Source organism: Arachis duranensis, chromosome 1, assembly GCF_000817695.3.
Source record: "Arachis duranensis cultivar V14167 chromosome 1, aradu.V14167.gnm2.J7QH, whole genome shotgun sequence".
Lineage (NCBI taxonomy): Eukaryota > Viridiplantae > Streptophyta > Magnoliopsida > Fabales > Fabaceae > Arachis > Arachis duranensis.
In genome coordinates, this window is record NC_029772.3 from 6,775,534 (window position 1) to 6,797,845 (window position 22,312).

General features: G+C 33.0%; 4 protein-coding genes and 1 pseudogene across 4 annotated transcripts in view; 2 read left to right on the plus strand and 3 right to left on the minus strand.

The window, feature by feature from the left end:
* LOC107473713 (succinate dehydrogenase assembly factor 1, mitochondrial) overlaps nt 1-22,312 on the plus strand; it is a 62,436-nt gene that overhangs the window by 29,379 nt on the left and 10,745 nt on the right. The gene's annotated exons all lie outside the window — the stretch shown is intronic.
* On the plus strand, nt 111-4,330 carry LOC107473693 (uncharacterized). Its single transcript, XM_016093282.3, has 7 exons — nt 111-482; nt 565-731; nt 1,474-1,685; nt 2,645-2,899; nt 2,990-3,076; nt 3,496-3,668; nt 3,857-4,330. Exons 1-7 carry the CDS (start codon nt 169-171, stop codon nt 3,969-3,971), a joined length of 1,323 nt encoding a protein of 440 aa, XP_015948768.1. The 5' UTR covers nt 111-168; the 3' UTR covers nt 3,972-4,330.
* Nucleotides 4,706-7,154, minus strand: LOC107473685 (spermidine coumaroyl-CoA acyltransferase). The gene is made up of 3 exons (XM_016093275.3): nt 6,638-7,154; nt 5,804-6,074; nt 4,706-5,617 (listed from the first exon to the last, which is right to left on the minus strand). The coding sequence occupies exons 1-3, from the start codon at nt 7,115-7,117 to the stop codon at nt 4,926-4,928; spliced, it is 1,443 nt and encodes a 480-aa protein (XP_015948761.1). The 5' UTR covers nt 7,118-7,154; the 3' UTR covers nt 4,706-4,925.
* Nucleotides 7,851-8,677, minus strand: LOC107474670 (probable ribose-5-phosphate isomerase 3, chloroplastic; annotated as a pseudogene).
* Nucleotides 11,687-16,011, minus strand: LOC107473704 (alanine--glyoxylate aminotransferase 2 homolog 3, mitochondrial). The gene is made up of 9 exons (XM_016093290.3): nt 15,655-16,011; nt 15,070-15,300; nt 14,585-14,755; nt 14,363-14,506; nt 13,859-14,038; nt 13,237-13,462; nt 13,046-13,159; nt 12,045-12,131; nt 11,687-11,939 (listed from the first exon to the last, which is right to left on the minus strand). Exons 1-9 carry the CDS (start codon nt 15,931-15,933, stop codon nt 11,896-11,898), a joined length of 1,476 nt encoding a protein of 491 aa, XP_015948776.1. The 5' UTR covers nt 15,934-16,011; the 3' UTR covers nt 11,687-11,895.

Here is a 22,312-nt window from a genome sequence, read left to right on the forward strand (position 1 = left end):
CTAATACTGAGTTCCTGTCCAAAAAAAAAGTGTGTCAGCCCAAGACTGAATTTGTATCCCATTACAATACGAAAGTACAATAACACCCCTACACCACTCCTCAATTTCCCAACTTCGCTACCCTCTTCTCTGCCATTCCAAAACCCAAAACCAGAGAAAGAGAAAGAAATGTTGCGGTCCCTTGTGAGAGCCCCAGCAACAACAAACTCCAAAATCCAGCCATGGCGCGTGCCTCCTACTTTCCGTTACTCTTCCAAGCCCGCTCACTTTCTCAAACCCGATCCCAGGAATCCCGGCGCCGCCGCCAACGCTGCCATAGCCGGGCAGGCCGTCTCCGATCGACAGGAGCGCCTCCGCCTCCTCGCCGAAGATGACAAGAACCCTTCCCTTGACGTCGGCTCCAATGGCCGCCCCCTCTTTACCTCCGCTCCTTCTCTCTCACACCTCGCTCGCCAACACGCTTCCACCTACTTCAAATTCACGTACTTTCTCACATTTCCTTCGTTGTGACATTTCTTCGAACATCTTATGTGCACTACTGATTTTTTTTTCTTTTGGGTTCAGAAAGGAGGGGTTGAACTCGGTGTTACCGGAGGGGTTACCGATGGGAATGGTGACAGAGTTCCAGGAGTCCATGAGAACAGCTTTGCTTGTTCGCCAGAGCTTCCTCGATCTTCGCGACAATTTCTGGCGTGTTGTTGATCCTCCAATGTGGTCTACTAATGGTAAAGGTGTGTAGATCATGTTGAAAGTTGCTACGTTTTGTTTTTTCTGGGTGCTTCATTATGCATTTCCTTAGACTCAATGTGACTAGTGTTTGGATTTAACTTAAGTTTCTTTGATCAGCTGAAAGTGTTTGATCCTAATATATGGAATTTGGCTTGCTTTTCTATGGTTGATTCTGATTTTGGGTGATTTTTCGTTTTTTGGTTATAATTATTATTATTATTATTATTACTAGAAGCTTGATTGCCACACTGCTAATCTGCTCCCATTGAAGCTGCAGTTTTAAATTTTTGTAGATATTGTTATAATTAGACATTAACTTTCATGTTTTGAAAGTTTGATAGATAGGAGTAGTTTTGTTGGAGATAAAAATGAGAGGGATAGTTACTATACTGAATGTATTTATGGACTTGAGAAAAGATTTAATACAATTAACAGAGACCAAAAGGTAGTTATTGAACCCAATTATCTTTCTTATATGTAATATATTTATATGTATATGGATATATAATAAAGATTATTATTAATATGCATATTTGAGGCTGATGGTGATGTGTCTTTGGCTTGATTCCCCCACCCTCTCTTTTGGTTCCATCTAGTATTGTAATGAGGAAGCAAGTTGGGTTAGAACCAATAGATATGCTTGGTATTTTTTAGGTCAACATAGATTTGGGCGATTTCTGGTGTCTGAATATTCGTTTTTAAAGTGAGGTTCAGTGTGATTTGCGTGTCTATTTCTTTTTTTAGGTGTTAAAGTTAGGAAGCAAGTTGTGTTAGATGGTCCGGTTAGCTGTGGAAAGAGCATTGCACTTGCAATGCTTGTGCATTGGGCTAGGGAAGAAGGTTGGCTGGTTTTCTATGTCCCTAGAGGCAAGGCATGGACTCATGGAGGATTTTTCTATAGGCACCCGCTAACTGGTCTGTGGGATACTCCTATACAGGCTGCAAAGGTCCTCGAGGCAAGTATGCTAATTTCATGCTTGTTAAATTGAATAATATCCCAGAGGTACTCTTCATTGGCAATTCCATTTGTTAATATGTTAAACAGAAGGGAAAAGAAGGAAACAGCATGTGTATTTTATTGACTAATATATTAACAAATCAACAATAGATCAATTTACAAATGATTTCACTGTTGCTTAGTCCTAAGCAACTTTTTGCATTATCCAAATCACCCTAGAGATTGCCATTTCTCAGGGATGTATTTGTATGCGGCAACTTTCTTTCTTTTACGAGTTATGGCCTTCTCTTTTCCAAAATACTTTGACAGCATTTAAGTTACCCCTCCTTTAGGATTTGCACATATGATAAGAATATATCCTTTTATGATACTTTCTTTAACTAAATATGTGCTCTAGCTGAGAATATCCCCTATACTTATTCAGCGTTATGATAATTTCTGGAGAATTTTTATAAAAGAAAAAAGTTGAAAGCAAATTTCTGGAAAATTTAATACCATTCCGAACAGGTATAAATTCAAAGAAAAAAATAATAAAATAAATTGAGATAGAAGGAAGAGAGGAACTTGCTATCTTAATTTGAGATCAATGCTCTTTTGAATAAAAAGGATAATTATTTATACCTTAAAAGGTACCTTTTTATAATCTTTTGCATGGTATAAAAATTGCATTTTTTGGAATCAATAACTTCAAGCTTCTTAAGTATAAAATATCTTTGTAAATTATAAACAAGCTGGTTAAGGATTAACAACTGGTTAAAATGTTACGTTCTGTCAAACTTAAATTTTACCTTTTTCAAAAGATCATTTGAAAAAGATGTTTCTTTAAGAAGCTCATGGCCTCATCAAAACTAGCTCAGTATTTATTAATGGAAAATATTACCGCACATAGTATTTTGTTGTCAGGGTGTCATGGCATCATATTGTGTTATTTTAAATTTATGAGTCATTTGTTTCCAGGATTTTTTGAAGTACAATGAATCCTACTTAAAGCGACTGCCATGCCAAATATTTGATCCAATCCCATTAGGTGAAGGTGCTGGTGTTGGATGGTTGAAAGATGTTGATTCCTTGGCAGTTTCTGAAGGAACAATGTTATACGAGCTAGTGAAGACTGGAATTGAAGAAACACATGCAGCTGTTGGAGTTGTTGTTCGTTTGAGGAAAGAGTTATCACTTGTGAAAGACATGCCTGTACTTATTGCAATTGATCAAGTGAGAAACATATGCCTTGAAATTGTTTGTTTTCAAAGTTGTGTTATGCACTATTTTTGGTATCTTATTTGCTGTGGTTGCTGTCTCCAGTATAATAACTGGTTTACATTCAGTGAGTACGAGGAGCCAGTCACAATTCGTTCTTGTCGACCAATACATGCCAGAGAACTTACAATGGTTAGTGTGATGCTGCCATATATTTTGCAACAATGTTAAAGTAAACTACCATTTATGTCTATGAAAGTTCAGAATGTTGATAAATCTATCCTTGAATAAATGAAACTAACTTTATACTCATAAAAGATGAAAAACTGTCATTTCTACCCACGAAAGTTCGGAATATTAACAAATCTACACATGAATAAAATTAACGTTAGAGTACTTTTATTACATAGAAACCATCTTTCGTGGGTACAAATTAGTTTCGATCATTCATTGTTAAATTTGACATCATTTTAAAATTTCATGGTTAGAAATTACAGTTTACTCTAAGAGAACTCTAATGTCTGGCATCGAAAAAGATCTTCCTTTATTTGCTTGCCAGCAGTTAGGCTCATGTGCAATTAATCAATGCTTCCGTCTTACTGTTGTTGTAGGTGAATGCATTTAGGTCAATGAAGCATGATGATATGATGGTAGGGGCTTTCTCTCACTCAACAGCTGTAGGAAAGCTTCGAAAAGACTTGCCTGATGTTCCGGTAGATGCCCGTGTTATGTTTCCTCGATATAGTTTGGAGGAAGCTGAGACTGTTTGCCATTATTATTTGAGGTACTGTCACAGTGTCTTACTCTTGCAAGCAAGTTAATGTTGGCAACTATTCTACCTTACATCTTCTTTGTGAGAAACAAAGTTAGTTGCATTTTGCTTTGTCATGGCTGAGACTTGAGTGCCAATGAACCACAGAGCTTGAACTTCTGTTTTGGATTTTGAGCTTATTCTGTTTTCATTTCTGACAGGCAAAGGCTTATTCGCCATGAAGTATTTTCCGAAGAAAATTGGAAGAAGATTTACTTCCTAACCAATGGAAATGGAACAGAGATGCGAGGGTTACTTCCTCACATGGTATCATAGACAACAAATGCATTAATTTTTTGTCCAATTTGATGGATTCAGACTGTTAGTTAATAAGAGAAAATTTTGATGTTTACAATTATCCCGAGTTATTCATCATAGGAACAGTGGGTTTGCTAATTGCAGCATGATCCACTTAAATCTGTTAAATTAGCATTAGGAATTATTGTCCAACCGAATGTACCACTGGTTCTTCACCGTCCTGCTTACTGATTCCTTAGGTGGTCTGTGTATCAGGTTGTTTTATGTTTCTGTCGCACAGGAAAAAAGGCAATGTACTACTATGTATATTAATTTGCATCTTGTAGTTTTGGAATTCGAAATATTTGTTTACTATGATATATTGTTCTCTTAAATCATGAATATGCTTGTTTGATTGCCTAGAAGAGTAAACTTTTTGGACGAAAGTGTATAAACATTGCCGGAACAAGATTTTTCCCCCAATGATTGCTAATCAATGAAGGCAAAGTATTCCATGACCATGTCATGGACAAGGGAAAGGCATTGATGGCGTACAAGGTTGAGAGTTGAGAGTTAAAAGCCTTCATGGCACATAATTCAGCTTGCAAGTTCATTTCTCGGTTTAAAGATACAAATAATTATGTGCAAGAAACCCAACTAATCACCATTTCCTGTCCTCAATATTTCAACAATGAACTAATACAAAATATGTTTATTTCACATATCATTTGTGATTGATTGCATTATTTGTTAGAGAATCAAGAGGCGAAGTATAAGAAAGTACTTATAGTGGCTTCATAGCTTACAGCACACACAACTCAAGATTGGAACAAAGGTGCACATCAAAGGACTACAAACAAAGAAGAAACAAATTTGGAAATTTCTTGGTCTGCCATATCATTCTAGTTTGGAGCTATTATCATGTAGGATGATCAAACTGGAGAGTTTACTTGAACATTTGAACTTGTAAACTTGTGAACTAAATTTCAGGACTTAAACTTGTAAATTCGAGAGTTTGAGAACCTTGCTTTCCTCATCTTTCATAATCTTGAGAGCCTCCATCTCCTCCTTGAACTTGGGCATGGAAGCTTTGGGAAGGGAAACATAAACTCTAACACCTCCTTTCATTGAAGGATCAAAGTTACTAGGAGGCAAGAAAAGGGTCAAATCCACATAGCCAAACATGTTCCAAGGGAGAGGTATCATATTAACCGAAGCTTTCCATCCAAAATCCACTTCATCCAACAATTCCAATTGCCTCCAATCTGTTAATACCATTGATGCACCTAAACCTCCAATCTTAATGTTACATTTCCTCATTGTCTCCAACATGTTGATGTTGCTTCTTATGTATTCCATATTACAAGGTTGTTTTTTGCTTTCCTTAATGAGCTTCACAACCTCTGAGAGTGGTTTCTTATTAAGTTCTTTCACTGTTAAGACCACATTTGAATTCACAAAAGCATTCCCATAATACCCTTCTGGCAAAGGTGGATCCAATAGGTGCCTCACACCAACTGCTAAACACAACAAAGTCTTCCCATCACTACTCAATTCCATAGCTCTTGCCTTTGATCTCCAAACATAGGCACCAAGTGCTTCAAGTGTTGTGAAGCTTTCCTTACCATTATTATCATCACCATTTTCCTTCATCAACTCCATTTTGAGTCTCTTTATGCTCTCACCTATTCCATAATACAAATACAAGCACAGAATAAATATATGTGTTGTTAAACTTATTTTCAATATGTATTTTGTATTTCAACATATAAGGGTGATTGATTTTTTTATAGTATGATTGATTTTATACAGATACATATGATATACATATAGTGAGTAAAACGAAGTGTTTATAAATCATAGGCTCTCACCCTTGAAGTGAAAGCATTCATGTGAAAGATCATTAGATGGCCAAAATGGTGAAACTGCCATTGAAGTTTTATCTATCGGAAATTTCAGTGGTTGCTTGAGAACTGTTCCGATTAATCTCTCCCTCTCCCACACAGGTTTCACAGAAGGCTCACTTTTCCCACTTGCAAGTTCAGCAACAGCTCTAAAGAATTGCGACGCACCAAAACCGTCACAAACAGCATGTGACAATCCCATTCCAATTGTGAAACCGCCACAAAGAAACTTTGTTACCTATATCGCACATATACATGTATAAGTATTAATACTATACAATACCATAAGAAAAATATAGGACAATATGTATTACATAACATGCCATAATTATATAATAAAATAAATATTAATAATTTTTTTAAAAAATATATTGTCAACAGAAAAATAAATAATAATATCAGACAAAAAAATTATTTATCTTATCTTCTTCAAATAATAAAACTTTTAGCATACCAAATATTATCTTAACAAAAGAAAAAAATTTAATTTTCATACAATGGTAGTATAAAAAATTTTACACAGTCATTTAATTATATGTTGTCATATTAACAAAAATAATTATTTTTTAAACATACTAATAATTAAAAAATTATCTAAATATGAAAATCTAATTAAATGACAGCATAAATTTGTTTATATTGTATCACTGAATCAAAATTAAATTCAAAATAAAACTATGGAGATATGTGAAAAAAATAATAATGCATGCAAATGCATAATAAGAGTATTGATATATAAGGTTAGGTTTTATACGTGTACATCACCAATTTTAAAGTATGTATGCATGATTGTTTAGTCACCTTGAAAACCAAGGGATGTTGACTAGTTTGATCATGATGAAGAGAAGGTTTGTCATAATCAAACACCAATTTCTGTGCTGTTGGAACATCAATCCCTTCAAGATAGTGAAGAGAAGAGAGTTCACAATTAGCATTTGCCTCCAAGAATGGAACTCCATCATCAGCATTATTATTGCACTTGATTCCAAGTCTTCCATCACCACCATTATTTGTTACTATCTTACCTGCAAGAGGGTAATAGTAAACCAAAGCCTTTGAAATGCCTTGTTTTATCACATGACAAGGATCTAATAGTAATTGGCCTTTTGGGTCATCAAGATTTGCTTGGTATGCATAAATGATGTGACAGAGAACGTTGAGCTCAGGATTGTTGTCAATGCTTGATAGAGGAAGAACACAAGAAGGTGTTGGTTTGGAAGGTTTAATGATCACAACATCCTTCATCTCAAGTGAGAGTGTAGTTGCATTGTTATTTGCCATGAAAGAATGTGAAAGCTATGTGTTGAGAGAGATTATTAGATTGGTATGCTTAATATTATTGTTTCATCTCTATATATATATATAGGTAGAGAGCTTATTATTGTGTGCAAATGCATGTACTTTGATCTTATCCATTCAATGTGAAATTTGTTAATGTTAGTAAGTGTGAGAAGTATTGTACGAAATTAATCTCACGTTGAAGAAAGTAAAGAAAAGTGAGAAGTTTATAAGATAAGAGATCTATTAATTTACTATTTTAAGGTTTTTAAGTTGGATGTGATGTCTTCTCATCTTATGTGTTCTCACTTGATTATTTTCCGTCATTACCGTAGGGAAAAAATATTCTTATAATATATATTTTTAGCTTTTTTAAAATTAGAGACCTTATATATAACAAATTAAATTATGAGCAATATTATATGACTAATAAATGAGTACCGTTAGGGAATCAATTAGGATCTAGTCAATTTTTGCCAACTTTTTAATGGATTGGATTTCGAAGTCCGTCTTAACAAAGGTAAGTTGATATATATGGATGTTTTTTCTCCTAAGCATTATGATATTTCTTTTTCATACTAAATAAATGCTTTTTAATGCATTTTTTGAATTTTTTGTATTACAAATATGGATATTTCTATTTTTTAAGAATTATATAATTTTTTTTAAATCCTATAGCTGAATATTTCTTTTATTAAGTATTAGGATGTTTTTTTAATATTAAATGGATGTTTTTTTATATATTTTTGTAATTGCTCAAAAACAACCTGTGCTCCACAACTCCTTCTTCCTTGAACAACTCTTGAAACTGAACCAGATTGTACTTTCCGCAAAACTGCACCACCTCCATCGGCATCGCAAGGTCGCTCCTCCGAGTCCTGACACAAGCTTTGTTTCACCGACCACCACGATGAACTTGTCGAAGGTGGCCTCCAGCAGGGAAGAGTCCCGCTGCGGCCTTTTACAAGGTTGAGGTCGGGTCCATCTCATCGTCGCCGTCAATGACGAGATCGAGGCGGGAATTGTTGTCAAGAACAGAGAGCAGAATTCCGAGAGAACGTGTCTGTTCCTTAGTGCGCTTGAAGGTAGGGACGTGATGATGTTGGAGAGTTGACCGGTGGAGAGGAGATGACTGAGCTTGGCAACGACGAAGCGGCTGTGGAGCCGGTGTTGAGACCGAGGATCATGCCGGACTTGATGTACTCGACGGTTTTGTTGGTGGCGAACTTCTTGAGGTCGTCTTGCGTGAGGAAAGGGGTGGAAAAGGCCTGACAGTGAAGGAGAGAATCTGTGTGTGTTGTTGTTGGGATGTGCAAATTAATATGGAAGAGACGGAGAATGTTTTTATAGTTTTTAATTAGGTTTACTTAATTAGTTTTGACTGCATACTTAGTTCTCTATATTTTTTTCTAATAAATATATTAATTTTAACCAAGGTTTGACCAACTCTAGATCTGAATACTAAATTCTCAAATTCTAATAATACAAAAAAATATTGATTAAAAATATTAACTAATATTAATAAAAAATATTAATTCTCAAACATTTTTCATAAATTAACATGATTACGATATAAAAATACTGAAATATTTAATAACAAAAAATATTAACTAAAAACACCTGGAATTTAGACATAAGACATGGCTATCGAGAAATGGGGAGCAATAAATTTCTCCTAGAAAGAGTTTGAATCTCTTAATCTAACTTATTAATGAATTTTTCCTGAGCATTTACAATCTTGTTACATTGCCTTAGATACAATGACAAACAAAATTATAAAAAGAACTAGAGATTTTTATAATGTCTTTGTCTAGTACAATTGCTAAAAAAATAAAAATAAAAAAAAGCTAAATTTGAAAATTTTGTTTTTTAACGAGAATGGTAGATGAGTGATAGATGTTAACGATGCTTCGTTTGATAATTAACAAAGCAAGTAAATTTCGTGCTCTTATATATTATATGGTAGAAACACATTCCTCTTAGAGATGTCTCTTAGTCTTAGATAACTTCATTTAAAAGTTTAAGCTAAGAGTATTTGGCAATTGGCACTTGGGTCCTTCATTTTGAATGTTCCGAGTATTTGGCACTTTGGTTCGTATGTATATTAACTTTCAACTTAAGTTATGAATAGAATGAAAAAGTACTGCTACAATTTAATGAGACTTTCTCTAAGAAATTATGTGTTAGAGAATATTTTAGATTTGGACTTTCCATTGATTGTCAAATTTTGATTTCTTGGACATGGGCTTAGAAGTCACTATATATTATTAGACTTGAAGTCGTTTTGACGTTTTGTACCTTGAATTGCTTGTAAAATGGGTTGATTATATGTAAACTCAAAATTATTAATTTGAGCCTTAATTTTATATTAGTTAATTAATAATTTTAATGACCTACAGATTTGGTGTTGGGCTAAAAAGAAATAAAAATTTGCAAGCCCAAATGTTAACTTTACATTTAGTCTTGATTCAAAAATGTTTAAAGTATTGTGGCTGAATTATTATTATTCTTGTTGGGCCAAAATTAACTTTTATTAGTCCAAATCATTTTAAAGAAGAGATCCACTAACTTGATCCAAATTGAAAAATAAGAAAGAGAAAAACTTGCATGCTTAGTTCAATTATCCTCTTCTTCTCATCATAAAGATGGATTTCAAATTTAATTCAACTCACATTAATTGTATTAGAACCATGAGAGAGAAACAGTAATTGATTTGATTGTTATTATTAGTGTTCCACGCCACTCAAAGCAAGAGGGAAGTAAAGTTGATTCATTTTTAATTCATTTGTTCAAGTTCATTGAATATTTTTCTCTCTTCTCTCTCTTCTTTCCTCTAGCTTCGGTCACTTCACATCAACTATGAAAGAAATTTTGAACTATCAAAAGAAAGTGAAAGAAGCTAGTGTCAAAGCCATTGTAATGATGGCATCAAGAAAAAGAAAATATGAAGTATGTTGTGGCTAAGATCTTTACCACAAAAGGCAAGATGTGGTGAAATAATCTTAAGCTCTCCATACCCTAAAAAAGGAAGAAGATCAACTCGGTCAGAGGAAGAAGATCTTTGGAGACATGGCTTGTCTCTGCTTTTGATCAACCACCACAGGAGGTAGCTACAGTAGCTACATGATGAAGGATGCAGAAGTTAAAGCAGATGAAGCTATCATCATCAAGAACTCATCAAGGGCTAGGAATCCTTCTTGGAGTGTAAGTGTAGATGGATGGCTCGGATTGACGAAGCTTGGTGACAAGGGAAGACACAGAGGTAATTGCATGTCGGGTTTTACATTCGGTTATTTCTCCCCTCTCTCTGGCTGAATCGGTTTTGCATGAAGAAGAAGAAGTTTAGTTTGGTTCAACAGTTTCAACCGTGGAGGCTTTCCCTTCTATAAATAATGGAGAACAGCCAAGGCTTGAAGTAAGGAAAAAAGTGAAAGCACAGTGTTCCTATAGCTACCCCAACTAACAGAAATTCTTCTCCTTCAATGTTTTCTATTTTGTAATTTTCTGTTTAATTTTGTCTGTCTTGAGTCTCATGAAAAAAGACAAACAGTGAGGTTTGTAAGAAAAAACTATAGAGCGGAAAAAGGCAGAGTGCACAAAATTAAAAGAAAAAAAAGCTATAGATGTTTTTAGAGGTCCTTTGTACATCTGTGTTGTGTTTCATGATTATGTGGGAATCCCCTTGCAAGTTGGGTTAGCACTTAGCAGTTGAAAGCTTGGTAGGTTACCAAGTCAAGTTCAGAATTGGGGTTAGATTCTGGACTTGTCCTGGATAGGAACGGTAGTTTCTAGGGAGAATTGGTGTATGTAATCATGATTATTATAGTGAAATTTCATCATTGTTGTGATGGAGATTGGATGTAGGATGCATTGCACTTAACAGCTGAATCAGGATACATTTTGGTGTGATTTTCTCTCTCTTCTACTCTATTTCTATTTCTGCTGTATAGGAGACAAAACTGAAAAATATCTCTTGGCTGGTTACGAGACAAAATAAAAAAGTCTCTTGACTAGGCACAAGACAAAAACAAGAAATATCTACTCAAGTGTTCCTAAGGACAGCATCTGTTATTAAGCGAAAAAAAAAGAGGCTAAAATTCAACCTCCTTCTCTTAGCCATTAATAAATCATCAATTTATCCTTTAGTCCGTTTTATTTGTTGTCTTATTTTTTTTTATGTAGATTCTAACTTCGTCCTAAGATTGGTGCAATTAATGTAGGTTTCACAATACATTGAAGAGCTAACAATCTTTATTTTCAAATCTTAAATTTCAATTTTAATTTTAATAAACTTTAAGGCTTGTGTTTTGTGTGGGACGTCATTTTTAGAAAAGATTTTATTTTAATGAATTTTTTTAAAAAGATCTTTTATAAAAATAAAAGTAATTCTATGTTTAGATATCTTATATAAAAATATCTTTTTACTTATCAATGTTTAAATAAAATAAGATAAAAGTATTTTTTTATTCATTTTTTTTTATTTTTTTAATAAATTTACTTTTACTATTAAAAATTTATTAAACATATTATAATTTTTTTTATCAATTTAATAACGTCTAATCAAGCACTAAATTTTTAAGTTCTCTAGGCGATTTAATTACTATATGTGTAAGCCGGACGAAGTACATAATCACATACATAATATAAAAAAGAAAATTTAATGCTAACTCATATATTATACATAACATGCTTTACTCTAGTGCAAAACTAAAATATTACACTAATAAGATCACAATTAGAGCATGTTCGTCATCCAAGATTATGGCATAGTGCAATAGGCTTCACATCTTTAACATTGTGTAGTCCATCACATCTACAAGAAAATCTATATAATGATGCAAAAAATGGCGAGAATTAGCAAGAAAACATATAATAAGTACTATGAAGAGAAAGAAAAAAAAGGGTGATGATAGTGATAGCAATAACAAACCTGCATCTTCCTTAGTGAAACATAATGGAGGTGTAATCCTTATAACGTTTCCATGAAAGCCACCTTTCCCAACTAGCACCCCCATATCTGAAATAGAATTGTAAGCTTAAATGGGGTTAATTACATTGTATTTCTTTTTCTTAACAAGTAATTACTTTCTATTTCTTAAACTTTACATCACGGCGGTTTATTGAAAGAGTAAAGTATTGTTTTTGTCTTTAATTTTTGGGATAAGTTCTATCTGTGTCCTTAATATTTAAATCATCCTATTTGTATTTTTAAAATAAAAGTGATTCAATATTATCCTGTTATCAATTACATATCATGAGCTTTAGTTTGAGTTTTAAAAATCTCTTCTTGAAATTAAAACTAACTCCTGCAACATTTACATAATTAACTTTTTTAGGGATATAATTGAACCTAAACACAAATAGTGGGTATAATATTGAAATCGAATACATACAATTAGTGAAACTTAATTGAGAATGAATACATCCAAGTAAGAATAATTGAAAAATACAATCTGATTTATTAGTATAATTGACGACTAAATAACACTGAATCTCTTTTATAAACGTTAGGGATATAAATAGGACGATTTAAACGTTAATAACACAAATAAGGCTTATCATAAACGTTGGAGATAAAATATTATTCAAAACATTTTCAAATTCTAGTGGGGCACTTGTCTCCAGAACTTCCTACATGGATCCGTTCCGAACAAGTTTAATTATATTGACAATCTTTATATCAATAGTTTACAAAACTAACAATTTTTCAAAACAATGTGTAGGAGATCAACGTTGTTTATTGAAGAAAGTTTAGGAAGTGATTTGCTCATAACTCAAAAAGTTCAAGGCGTATAATGCACTTAAGGGTCTATTTGTAAAATTTGAAAGTTTAAATGACTGAAGTGCATCATATTATATGTAAAGTTGAACAGAGAATTAACCCTGATTAATAGGTATCACCAATTCACTATCACAAGTTGTAGAATGAACCTTTCATCTTTTCAATGATATGCAGCATTTCAGCACTAGCAGGAACTTTCAACTTCTGATCTTTCACAAGCTCAACTCCAAGCAACATTCCTTTTCCCCTCACATCCCCAATTACTTGTATAACAAGAAAACATAATGTTATTCATCATAGAAAAAAAAAATTAAAACTAGAAGAAGCAAAAGAAGCTTACTTTCATGCTTATCCATGAGAGAACTAAGGCACTCTTTTAGATATGATCCAACAACAAATGCATTTTGCTCAAGTTTTTCCTTCTCAATTACTCTCAAAACGGCATGCCCCGCCGCACTACATACCGGATTCCCACCAAATGTGCTAAAGTAAGTGCGGCGACTCAACACCTCTGCTATCTGAGGAGTTGTAACCACCGCGCCAATAGGCGCGCCGTTACCAATCCCCTGAAATGTATAATTAGTTCAATAATTCGCGTACACTTTGTCCAATTTAAAAAAAAAAAAAAACTAAAGACTGCCGTCGAGAAAAAGAACAAAGAGACCAACTTTTTTATCTTATCTTTGTCTACTTTATGACAATTCACTTACCTAACATACACTGCTCTCTAGTCTAAGAAAGTGGTTTAATTCATTGTTACATGGTAAACACTCACGTGTAGTTTTCTTTATGTGAAGTTAAGAGCCATTAAATAATAATTTAGTCAAACATGTCAAATCATCTAGCAATTTTCAAAAAATCACTTCATATAAAAATAACTGCATGTGAGTTTTTACTTGTTACATACATGAATGTTTTGTGCAAATTCCAGTGCATGTCACTTAGGACTAAAGAAGTGCTACCTTAGCTAGAGTTATAATATCAGGGACAATTCCATGTGCCTCAAAGCCCCAGAAGTGGCTTCCGGTTCGACCGAATCCGGTCTGGACCTCGTCTGCTATAAAGAGACCCCCTGCTTTCTTTATGATGCTATGAACCTCAGGCAAGTAACCAGGAGCCAATTCTATTACTCCACCCACTCCCTGTCAAATACAAACTCTTCACTAAATTAAGGAATAGAATTCCGATTCAGAAAGCAATGAAAAAAGCTATTGAATTAACAGAATAGGCTGGACAATAGGAATTCAAGTACAAATTGCAGGATGCAATTATTGGAGTAGGAGTCAAAGTCGAAAAGAGGATTCTTCACTTCTTTCTCGATCAAAATCGTGCATGAGACTTTCATCTCACACGGCTCCCAAGTGATAAAAGAAAGAAGATCAAATCCATTCGATTTAGAATTTTTTGTAAAATGACCAACAAAATGTAACCTCATCAAGGACTGAAGTGATGAATGATAGCATCACCTGAATAGACTCAGCAATAAACCCAGCTACTCGACCGCAAGTTCCATAATCGATTATATCTTGAACATCATTTGCATATTTGACTCCATCCGAACCAAAGACACCTCTATATGGATCTGGATTAAGGGCATGATGAACTCCACTCTAAAAGGCATACTAGAGGCAGTGACTATCAAGTTCTAACTTTAATTGAACATTGGTTTAAAACAGAGAACCATTCACCTGCACAACATTGAACTTGTGAATGTTTTGAGCAGTAGCACCCATTGTTGAGGTTGCATTGCCGTGGTAGCCATTTCTGATGGAAATTATGTCATGGCAGCTTGTGTACAGCCTGGCAATCATCAAAGCCAGCTCGTTGGCTTCTGTACCAGAATTTGTGAAGAACACAGCCTGAATGAAAATTTGCAAGTTAGGGAATCCCTAAAATCTAAGCTTGAAGATCATTCCATCAAATGAACTAGGTGCAAGAAATCATGATTACAGAACAAGGTGCACAAGCATCCTGCGGGAACGCTGGAAATTCAGGTGCAGTTAACATTAACTTCATGTGAAGTTGATAGCTGAGATGATAATTTAGTCAAATATGTCAAATCATTTAACGACTCTCAGCTATCAACTTTATATAAAGTTAACTGCATCTGAGTTTTCACCCATTTGAACACTTCAACCAGTATCATTGAAAAAGTATAGAGATAAATGAAAACCTTGAGGTCACCGGGAAACTTAGCAGCAAGAGCCTCGGCGAAATCGATGACAGCATGGTTCAAATAGAGGACAATGGTATGCTGCAAGAGTCTCATCTGGTTAACAGTTGCTTCAACTACATCAGGGTGGCAATGGCCGCATGAAACGGTGGCAATGCCACCAAATGCATCAAGATACCTTCTACCATTCTCATCATATAGGTACTGCATTTTACCCTCCACCAGATTCAACTGCCACAAATCATGTATCGTGTATCATTTACAAGGTCTCGAATTAAATTCAATACCTTGTTTAAGCAATATCAAGATGCTTATTATTTGGACTAATCCGTGTTAGTACTTAAAGAGATTATATTTGCATTAAAATAACTACTTTATGCAAAGTACTGATAAGAGAAGAGAAGATATGTTATATAAATAATATAGAATTGAAAAAGAAACTAAATTGAACCATCACCATCGTCATAAAAAAGAAAAATTCATTTTTATCTTAGTGTACGAACTAACATACTAACATATTAAGTCCCTAATTAACAACCAAAATAAGTTTTTATAAGTAACTAATGTGTGATTGAAAATGCTTACTGGGTTGGTGTAATAGGGGCCAACGGATGTAGGTAGGTAGTGTTTGCGCCTCTTGAAGAGATCAGATGCTGAAGGACCACGGTAAGGTGATGGAGTGTGATTGAAGTGTGGCATTTCAGGAGGAACAACCAAATTGCCACCAACACCATCTTTTTTTTCTTCTTCTTCTTCGTTGCTTGGAGCTATGGTGGTGGTAGACAGCAAAAATTGCCAACTAGTTTTGTTGTCCTTCTTCCGCAGAAGTAATGACCGATAAGGACATGAAAAATGCTTCATCATGGTCCTTTACAGATTACAGTTCTTGGTGGTTGGTGTTGGGTTGTCATCTACAGTTACATCCGTACAACATTTGAAAGCTATATCATAGTATCAGATGTCTTGACAAAGTGATGTTAAACGCTAAATGACAAAAACGGGGTGGTCCATGATACTCATAAGTCATAACTAGTTTTTTTTTTTCCACCGTATTTTCCAAATTCGACACATTAAGAACTAATTCACCATAAATCTGAATTTTATTTAAAAATTTATTGTTAGTCAATAAATTACTGCATAACTAGTTATATTTAGAAAGACTAAGTACTTGTTATTGAGTTGATAAAAAATTTATTCAATGATTTTTTTTAATTTTTTAGCGTATTTAAAAAACTTTTAATAATAAAAGTAAAAATACTAAAAAATTAAAAAATATATTTTTTGAGAAATTACAATTTACATCTTTTTTAAAAAGATTTTTTTGTCACATGATAAATAAACAAAAAATATTTTTATATTGTTATATCCAAACATAATTGATAAATAATTTTTTTTATATGAAATATCTAAGCATAATTATTTTTATTTTTTTAAAATTTTTTTTTACAAAAAATAACTCAAAAATAGATCTTATCTTAAAAATTCATCCAAATCCGTCCTAATACTTAAATAATTTAATATATTTAATTAAATTATATAATATAATATATGGTGAAATGTTATATGCACTTTTTTATAAATATTTTTAAGAAAATAAAATCAGTGTTTTTTTTGGGAAAAAAGTATTTTTTTCAAATGAATAATAATGTTGAGATAAAATTTTCAAAATATATTATAATCAAAATTAATAATTATAAATTGAAAAATAGTTTATAAGAAAAAATAATATTTTAAACTTTTTACTATAAACAAAAGCTTATTATTTTCAAAAAGAAATGCTAGAATACACAATATATTTATAAAAAAGTGCATATTTTCAAAAAAAATTTATTAAAATGCATGTTTTTCAAGTCTTTATATAAACAAAATATGATAACATACTTAATTATTAAAAAAAATATTATTAACTATGAACAACTAAGCATTATTTATATAATAAAAGTGATAAAACTTGTAGAAAGTTTAAGTTACTATTATTGACTACTTTAATATGAAGTCAAACTTTATAATTTATATTCGACTATATATCTAAAACACGTTTAGCATGTTGTAAATAATTTGTAGCATTCTTGAATCTTTTAGAATTTTATAGAAAATATCATATGGGTTATAAATTCTCAAATCTTTTAACAATTTGGTAATATGTGGAGTCTTTTAGTTTCTTTTGTAATTTTATCCAATTTGGCAATTTGCTTATATAATGATCATTGATTCTAATACGGAGGTGGATACAAATTAATTTATTTTATACAACAATGGCTCCCTTAAATCAAATTTGTAGAATTTATTATTTCAAGCATCTTCTTCAACTTGTAAAATAACTCTGTGTTCAATGGATTTGTAAATATATCTACAACTTGTTCTTTAGTATGACAGAATTCGATCACAACTTTTTTCTTATTCACCGATTCTCTAATTTTGTGAAACCGTAAATCAATATGCTTTCATCTCCTCTCTGTTAGGTATTGTCAACTCCTTGTTGCAAACCTGGTTCAATAAAATTCCATAGGTTCTGAGCCTTCAAATGAATAGACATCAAACTCCCCCAGTAACTATAGTCGATTTTTCTATCTAATTTGGAATTATACCACACAATATTGAAAGTGTTTGCCATACTGATTATATGAACAAACAACTATGAGAGAACCCTCTCACACTTTACAAATTTTCAGATACCAGGCGCTAGATTAATCAACTCTGATAGCAAATGTAAGTATAATACCCATACATAATTAGTCCTAAGATCACTCACTCACATAAATAACGCTATCATAGTTTTTTTTATCTCTCAAACTCACCAACACACTCACAAAAAAAAAAGAGAATTTCTAACAACTCAATATATTTTCATTCATATGGAGAGATTATTAAAGTACATGAATTTCAAGTCTTTATATAGGCAAAATATGATAACATACTTAATTGTTAAGAAAGGTTATTATTGGCTATGAACAACTAAGCAAGGTTGTAATGGAGGTGGTGAAACTTGTAGAAAGTTCAAGCCACTATTGTTGACTACTTTTAGCATGTAGTTAAACTTTGCAACTCATATTTGACTTTACATTCTAAATACTTCTAGCATGTTGTAAGCAATTTGTAACATTCTTAAATTTTCTAGGGTTTTGTAGAAAACATCATATGAGTTGTAAATTCTCAAATCTTCTAATAACTTGGGCAATATATGGATCGGAGTCTTCTCGTCTCTTGTACTTTTATCCAATTTGATAACTTACTTATCTCATGATTATACATGATGATTGCAACATGGAGGTGGATACAAGTTGATTTATTTTATCAAATACTGCCTCCCTTATATCAGGTTTGTAGAATTTATTATTTTAAGCATCTTCTTTAACTTATAAAATAACTCGGTCTTCAATGACTTTGTAAATATATCTGCAATTTGTTATTCAGCATGACAGAATTCGATCACAACTTCTTTCTTATCCACCAATTCTCTAATTTTGTGAAACCGTATACCAATATGCTTTGATCTCCCTTCTTTTGGGAATTGTCAACTCCTTGTTGCAAACCTGGTTCAATAAAATTCCACAGGTTCTAAGCCTTCAAATGTGTAGACATCAAAATCTCCCAGTAACTATAGTCGAATTTTTCATCTAATTTGGAATCGTACCACACAATATTGAAAGTGTTAGCCATATTGACTCTATGAACAAACTACTATGAGAGAACCCTCTCACATCTCATGAACTCTCAGGCACCAGGCACTGAATTAACTAGCTCTGATACCAAAGGTAAGTATAATACCTACACTTAATTAGTCCTCGGATCACTCATTCACATAAATAATACTACCATATTTTTTTATTTCTCAAAGTCACCAACACACTCACAAAAAAGAAGAAAATTTCTAATAACCCAATACATTTTCATTTATATGGAGAGATTATTAATGTACATGAGTTTCAAACTTTATATAGGCAAAATATGATAACATACTTAATTCCTAAGAAAGGTTATTATTGACTATGAACAACTAAACATGAGTTGTAATGTAGGTGATGAAACTTGTAGAAAGTTCAAGTCACTATTGTTGACTACTTTTAGCATGTAGTCAAACTTTGCAACTCATATTTGACTTTATATTCTAAACACTTCAAGAATGTTGTAAACAATTTGTAACATTCTTGAATCTTTTAGAGTTTTGTAAAAAACATCATATGAGTTGTAAATTTTTAAATCTTCTAACAACTTGGCAATATGTGGAGTCTTCTAGTCTCTTGTACTTTTATCCAATTTGACAACTTGGTTATCTCATAATAATTTATAATGATTCTAATATGGAGGTAGATACAAGTTGATTTATTTTATCCAACACTGCATCCCTTAGATCAAGTTTGTAGAATTTATCATTCCAAGCATCTTCTTCAACTTGTAAAATAACTCAATTTTTAATGGCTTTGTAAATATTTTTGCAACTTGTTCTTCAATTTGATAGAATTCGATCACAACTTCTTTCTTATTCACCAATCCTCCAATTTTGTGAAACCGTATATCAATATGCTTTGATCTCTCTTCTATTGGACAATATCAACTCCTTATTGCAAATCTGGTTCAATAAAATTTCACAGGTTTTGATCCTTCAAATGGGTAGACATCAAAGTCTTCCAGTAACTATAGTCGAATTTTCCATCTAATTTAGAACTGGACGACACAACATTGAAAGTGTTTGCCATACTAACTTTATGAACAAACAATTATGTGAGAACCCTCTCACACCTTACCAACTCTCATATACCATGCGCTGGATTAACCAGCTTTGATACCAAATGTAAGTATAATACCTAATACACCATGGCTCTTGGATGCTATTAACCAACTCCTCCAAATGGTTCCAAAGCCTCCTTTCATTAGCTAAGTGCGGACTTTCATATACAGTTATAAACTACCTCCTTCTTATTATCTGAATTTATAATTCTCATGTGTATAAGCTAATCTTGAATAGAGATAAGTTCAATATTCCAAAAATCTTTATTCCAAAGACACCAAATGCTGCCAGCAAACCGACTGACAGCTTCACTGATACACCAAGAGTCAAAGCCTAATCTTTTAATAATATTTTTAGCCTTGTTTCCTGATACATGAGATTTCAAAAGTATATAAAAATTAGCATTGTATCTATAAGCAATATATTTAATAATAATGGGGAACCCTCTAGAGAGAGTTCTTCTACAATTCCAAATAATAAAATTCATTAAAACAAACAAAGAAAAAGAGTTCAGAATTCTCTTGATGGTACAGGTAATCATGTTTCCATAGGCTTTGGACTTGAGGGAGATTCTTTCATATCCTCATACCGATATTTGATGACCATATCTTCCAACTCAGAACTCTGTTGTTTGTCTCCTGGATCGATTAGGTTATTAGCTGCACTGCTGCCTCTGTGTTCTGTATCTTGTTCTCCCATGAACCTTGATATGATTACATGGTGGCATAGTCCATGATACTAGAGAAAGAGATGCGTCTTCCATTGTTGTGTTCTTTGGCTAATTTCTTTTGGAGTAAACTAAAGCTTCTCCAGTAATCGTGGTGGCTATTTTTCTGTTTCTCTTTATTATGTGTATACTCCATGATATTTACTTGGTTCTGATTATTTGGCTTCTCATGATTTTGAGTGATGCTTGATTTGTTCTGGTGTTAATTTTGGTTTGGACTTTTTTCTTTCCTACGTCCAAGACTTTCTTCTTTAAGCTTTAGGTGGATGCTTTACTTTTTGGATGACTCATTTAGGCTTGCAGTTTATGATTATGCTTGTAAGCATTGTTGCCATATTTTTCTTGATCTTGCATTTTTGTCTTGATTGGATTCTGATTGTACCCATTTCTACCCGTAATATTTTCTTACATGCTCTCATTATTGTCATCAAGAGTTTTCTCTGATAAGACTTGGAATTTGAAACCATAAAATTTTTTTTTTTGCTCTTGCAGATTCCTCCATTCTAATTTTACTCCTTCTAGGATTGTGTTTGACCAGCCTCCACGATTCAAGAGGATTCTCATTATTGGTGAGTTTATTATTTTTTTTCCTCCTCGTTAATAGTAGGATTATTCCTTTTCTCTATTGCTGACTATTGTGCCTCAACCTATAATCCCTGATATTGCGCCATAATAACCTCACTCCCATTAGGGGTTTCCTTTTCTAGTGATCTCATCAGGTTACTGTTATTTTCGTCTTCTCTTTTCTGTTTCGGTGTTTGATCACCGTCCATAGCTGCCTGAAATACTTGTTTGAGCATTTCTCTCACAAATTTTGGGCAATTTTTCATTTTATGTTCGTATGGCCCACACTTAAAACATATTTAATGGAGCCCTTCGTATTCGAGTTTGAATTCTTTCTCCAGAGTCGTGAAAGAGAGTACAATTTTCTTCCTTAAATCAATTTCCATACATATGCAAGCAAATTTTTTTTCTAGAATGTATCGATGTAAGCTCATCAATCTTTAGCATTGTTCTTAAGGTTTTTCCTACCCTCCAAAGAAAGTATTTATTGTAGAATTTTGCTGGAAGGTTTGAAATTTTGATCCAGATAGCTACCTTGCATATATCTATATCTTGTGGCATGAAGAGAGGTCTCAAACGTTATATTAGGAGGTAGTGATCCGCTATCATCCAAAGTCCCTTGAAGAGGGCGTACGAGTAGTCTTCTTGATTAAAGAAACGAATCAAGAAGAAGTTCTCCTCAAGATCCATGACTCGAACTCTATCTTTTCTAGCCTATTTTTGAGAACCCATCTCTCCACAGCTTGGAGATTGAGGTTTTTACCAAGGGTTTTCACTATCAGTGTTAGCTTCCATGGCTTGCACCAATCTTCATACTCCTCCAAAGTGACTTTAATGCTTAGTTTGGGATTGAAGAGAGTCTCCAAATCTTTTCTAGCCTCCAAAGATTTTTGATTCGACATGTATTCCTCTGCAACCAGTTCAGCTATTTTTTTGGGGTTGAGATTGTCAAAACCATTGCCAACCACCATATCCAAGTAGGATATCTTCTGGTTCATATTTTCTCTATCAATAATTCCTTCCTAAGCCTCCATCGGACTAGGGAGAGGATAAGTTGTGTCCATATTTCAATTATTTATAGACTTATAAATTTAATATTTTAATTTTGGTTAAATTATTCTGTTAATTTTTATAATTTTACTAAATTTATTTGATATTTTTTCATTTAGAAACTTATAAGTCAATCATAGAATTTTTTCAAAAATTTATTTGGTACTTTATTT